The 5,421-nt window shown below is 44.3% G+C and overlaps 1 protein-coding gene across 1 annotated transcript; it reads left to right on the top strand.

Annotated features, from left to right (window-relative positions):
• Nucleotides 1–228: 228 nt before the first annotated feature.
• LOC309851083 (olfactory receptor 3A10) lies at nucleotides 229–1,176 on the top strand (the record flags this gene model as incomplete). The annotated part of the gene is made up of 1 exon (XM_082705856.1): nucleotides 229–1,176. The coding sequence occupies one exon, from the start codon at nucleotides 229–231 to the stop codon at nucleotides 1,174–1,176; it is 948 nt and encodes a 315-aa protein (XP_082561982.1).
• Nucleotides 1,177–5,421: the final 4,245 nt, after the last annotated feature.

Below are 5,421 nucleotides of genomic sequence, written 5' to 3'. Positions count from 1 at the left end.
GCCCCAGTCCCTTCCCTAGCATCCTCTGGACTTGAGCCTGAAAAAGCAATTAAAGGGTTCATGTCTGGCATCATGGTGCTTCCAGGAGACCACTCAAGCTCTAGGCTGGTAGGTGCTCACGCCACAATCCCCAACATCCAGTAGTCTCAGATTAGGTGCCTACTATGCGTCTCTCTCCTCCTGTGGCAGGTTCAGGTCTTTTCCCACTGCGGAGCTCAGAAGCAGTCTATGGAGCCAGGTGCCTGGGGGAATAGGACAACTGTCACTGAGTTCATCCTTCTTGGCCTGACAGAAAACATAAGACTGCAACCCATCCTTTTTGTCATCTTCCTCTTTGCCTATGTAATCACTGTTGGAGGCAACCTCAGAATCCTGGCTGCCATCTTTGTGGAGCCCAAACTCCACACGCCCATGTACTACTTCCTGGGGAATCTGTCTCTGCTAGACATCGGATGCATCACTGTCACTGTCCCTCCGATGCTAGCATGTCTCCTGGACCACCAGTGCAGTGTCCCCTATGCTGCCTGCATTTCACAGCTCTTCTTTTTCCATCTCCTGGCTGGTGTGGACTGCCACCTCCTGACAGCCATGGCCTATGACCGCTACCTGGCCATCTGTCAACCCCTCACCTACAGCACCCGCATGAGCCGTGAAGTCCAAGGAGCCCTGGTGGGCATTTGCTGCACCATTTCCTTTATCAACGCTCTGACTCACACAGTGGCTATATCTGTGCTTGACTTCTGTGGCCCTAATGTGGTCAATCACTTCTACTGCGACCTCCCACCCCTTTTCCAGCTCTCCTGCTCCAGCACCCACGTCAATGGGCAGCTACTTTTCGTGGGGGCCACTTTCATGGGGGTGTTCCCCATGATCCTCATTTCAGTGTCCTATGCCCATGTCACCGCTGCAGTGCTACGAATCCGTTCAGTGGAGGGGAGGAAGAAAGCCTTCTCCACATGTGGTTCCCACCTCACTGTAGTCTGTATCTTCTATGGAACTGGCTTCTTCAGTTACATGCGTCTGGGTTCGGTGTCAGCCTCAGATAAGGACAAGGGGATTGGGATCCTCAACACTATCCTTAGCCCCATGCTGAACCCGGTCATCTATAGCCTCCGCAACCCGGATGTTCAGGGTGCCCTGAAAAGGGTGTTGACGGGGAAGCGACCACCTGAATGAGAAAGCGGGACACCAGCATGCCCCTAAGCACCCACTGACTTTCTCATGCTGAAGGTGTGGATGTGGGCAGTGGGGATCTTCAGGGGTGGCTGGAAGGATAGGAAGAAAGTAGATAGTATGGACCAGAGTAGAATATGGTTTACCTTGGACTGGGGAGAAAAGCTAAAGCTGGTGGAAGATGGATCAAAGGGAGGGGGGAGAAAAGCATAATGCATGTCAGGAAATGGGACGGAAATTGGCTATTTTTAAAAATTTAATGAGTATTTAATTGAAACATGTTTAAAATGCTAATAAAAGCAAAATGTTTGCATCCTCCGCTCGCCTTTTAAGATAAAATATATCTGTACTGGAGAATGGGGTATGGTTTTTAAAAGATTCTTCTTCAGGAAATAAACCCAGGACTGTGAAGCTAAATTGAGGTTTGACATAGCCTAGGAATAAAGTGTTAGGACCCACCAGCATCTTCTTCAGAGCAACATTATCAAATACTTGTTTCCAAAGCCAGGGTCTCCATCCTGAGTAACTATTAGGGGGAACACCACATTTTCATGTCTGTGTGTGAGCTAGCTGACTCACAACTCCTCCGCCAAAAACTGAGGATGGATATCACATATTTCAGAAGAAGCACCCAGAATAGCAAGTTTTTTTTAATTGGCAAAATAAAATTTTGCCAATTTTTAAAAATTGACAATATACAATACACAAAATACAGCCAGTATATATATTGATATATAATGGGCATTCTGTTTAATATGTGTACATACTTAGCAAAGGTGAGGAGGGAAAGGAAAATGGAGATAGTGTTTGCAGTTTACCAGTGAATGAATATTAGAAACCAGGGTTTTGCCAAAAGAGAAAAGCTAAGGCAATCCAGAGAAGAACAGTGAATAGAATAATAGCCCGTTTCATGTCCTGTCATGACTATCTCTAGAATTTTTTCTGTGAACCATTTCAGACACTTCCTGGCCTAGAAGTTGAAAGTCTGAGAAGAGTAACCTTACTTGGCATGCTTATTAATTGCTTGAGGAGGGTAGCATGGAACCCTGAAGAATATTTCCCAAATCAAATGGATCAACAGTCATTCTCCAAGTCCAGTCACCTACTAGGTCCTGCTAAACAGTCCCTAACACTCTCTTCTACCCACACCTTTGTCCTTCTGCAGACAACTGCTTCCTGATTCAGGCCTGTGCCATCCAGTCCCACTGGGACTCCCGCAGTGACCTCTGAGTCTGTACTCTCCCTGCCACAAGCTGCTCCCCACACGTGCCTGATTAACCCCTGGAGATATATCTGTTCCATATCATTCTACCTTGAAAAGCCACTGATTTCACTGATTTCTGACCATGATATCACATCCAGACCTCTGTGGTGTGCATGGCCCTCCCTCCGTCATCTCTTCCTGCTTCTCCACTCAGTCTTGAACTCTTAGCCACAACCTCTCACTCAGGGAGGGCTTCTCCTTGCTAGGTGACTCCTCTGACAGACTGTGTCCTGAGCAGCAAGACACCATCATCAACTTTTCTGAATTCCCTGCAGCCTCTTTTGCTCTCTGAACTACATCATAAGCTCCTGAAAGACAGGAACCATTTTTAATATCATATTGTGTTCTCCATATACCTAGCATAGTCCTGAGTACAGAAAACAATTTCGCAGACTGATTAATTAGTAATAGGAAGCATGACCTATGGAAAGAAATTTGTTTTCTCATGGGAGACCAGTGTAACTGCTAGATGTTTTCAAAATGCTAAAGGTACAGCCATTTTGAAAAACTGTAGATTTTCTCAAAGAGTTAAAAACAGAGCTACCCTATGACTCAGCAATGGCACTACTGGGTATTTATCTCAAAGATACAGATGTGGTGAGAAGAAGGGCCATACGCACCCCAATGTTCCTAGCAGCAAAGTCCACAATAGCCAAACTGTGGAAGGAGCCAAGATGCCCATCAACAGGCAAATGGATGAAGAAGATGTGGTTCATATACACAATGGACTATTAAAATTACTCCGCCATCAGAAAGGATGAATATCCACCATTGGCATTGATATGGATGGAACTGGAGGAGATTATGCTGAGTGAAATAAGTCAAGCAGAGAAAGACAATTATCATATGGTTTCACTTATTTGTGGAACATAAGGCATAGCATGCAGGACATTAGGAGAAGGAAGGAAAAAATGAAGAAGGGTAGTCAGAGGGAAAGATGAAGCATGAGAGACTATGGACTCCGGGAAACAAACAGGGTTTTAGAGGGGAGTGGGGTGGAGGGATGGCTCAGCCCAGGAATGGGGATTAAAGAGGGCCCAGATTGCATGGAGTCCTGGCCATTATACGCAAACAAGGAATCGTGGAACACGGCATCAAAAACTAGTGATGTACTATATGGTAACTAATGTAACATAATAAAAAAATTATTTTTAAAAAAGTGCCAAAGGAGGTTGGTAACCCGCATGGTGTCCTGGTGGTGACAGTGCAGTTCCAGGCTCAGAGCCCCTCTGCATCTTGTGGCTGCAGGGCCAGGGCCAAAAGAAGGAGGCCAGAGGCCCCATAGCAGCTCAGACAAGGTGGCCCAATGCCTACCCGCCAGGTGCATTCAGGGTCAGCAGGCCTTCAGGCACGAGCTGTGTACTCTGCATCTTCCATTCCACAAACCGAATCCGCAGTGCTCTTTGCAAACGAGGGCAAGGTGCTTCCTCGATTTTGGATGCCAGACGAATACAAGCCACAGCAACAATCTGAAAGAACCCCTTACTCAATAAAAAGTTGTTAGATTATGGACATTGGGGAGGGTATGTGCTTTGGTGAGTGCTGTGAAGTGTGTAAACCTGGTGATTCACAGACCTGTACCCCTGGGGATAAAAATATATGTTTATAAAAAATAAAAAATTAATAAAAAAATGCTATTTGAAAAAAAAAAGTTGTTAGATTACAGCACTATCCAATGCAGTTAGGAAAAAGGGCCCCTCTCAAACTTTAATGAACTTACTGTGATGAAGAAATTGCAGGACACAACTGGGACAACTTTTGGTGAAATGAAAGTATGATTCACATTTCTAGGCCCCCCCTCAAATACCCCAAAGGTCCAATATTAGGGGGATACAAAGATATAAAAGGAAAAGGAAAAAAACAAAAAACAAAAAAACAAAACCTTCCGCTTGGTGAAATAAAGACAATCATTGAGTTTGATGTAAAAGAAAGAAGCTTTCCTGACTGCTTATGAACCATATCATCTCTCCTCAGAACTAAGAGACACTGCCTGAAGCTAAGACAAAGAAGAGTCTCCTTCCTGCAGAGAATTAGAAAAAGAGCATTTGGGGCACCTGGGTGACTCAGTTGGTTAAGCAACTGCCTTCTGCACAGGTCATGATCCTGGAGTCCCAGGATTGAGCCCCGCATTGGGCTCCCTGCTTCTTCCTCTGACTTCTCCCAACTCATTCTCTCTCTCTGTCTCAAATAAATAAATAAAATCTTAAATAAAAGGAAAAAAAAGAGAGCATTTAGTTGCACAAGCTGACCATCAAGCCAGGGCATGAAATCTGATAAAACCCAGATACCAGGATCTATTTAACATCAAGCACATTACAGAGGAGGGGTTCTAATGAATAAGTAATCGTATGTTATGACAAAGTGTTTGTCTTTCTTTAATTCATGTTCTGAAGTGAATAGTTTGTTTTAGGACTACCTTTAGGTACTGTGAATATTGTTATTTACCCTAAGTCGTATCATGTCTCAGAAAGCTACTTCTCCCCCAGTGGAATCTAAAGTAAATAGCTTTTAACCCTGCTATGCACATATGAGCTATTCGTGTTTCATGTGAATAATTTGAATAGAAAGCACATTTTTGGTTAAGAAATGTGCATGCATTAACATGAGAAGATGTATCGCATCTATTGCTAAACTGAGAAAGTGATGATAATGTGATATGTGTATGTGTGTGGGGCAAAAAAATCCCGGACAACAAATCTCAGGCTATAGATGGTGATTCCCTCCGTGGAAGAAGGTAGGACTGAGAGCTATGGGAAGTGGAGAAGCACTTTGCTTTTATGCTATCTACTTTTATTTGAAGTTTTTTTTAACTGGATTCTGTAATTTAAAAAAACAAACAAGGGACTCCTGGGTGACTCATTCAGTTAAGTGTCTGCCTTCTGCTCAGGTCATGATCCCGGGGTCCTGGAATCGAATCCTGCATCGAGCTCCGTGATTGTGCTCTCACTTGTGCTCTCTCTTTCTCTCTCTCTCTCAAATAAATA

This window comes from Mustela nivalis (assembly GCF_964662115.1).
Source record: "Mustela nivalis genome assembly, chromosome: 17".
Classification (NCBI taxonomy): Eukaryota; Metazoa; Chordata; class Mammalia; order Carnivora; family Mustelidae; genus Mustela; species Mustela nivalis.
Note: the sequence above shows the minus strand (reverse complement) of the source record. Positions and strands in the feature narration are given on the sequence as shown.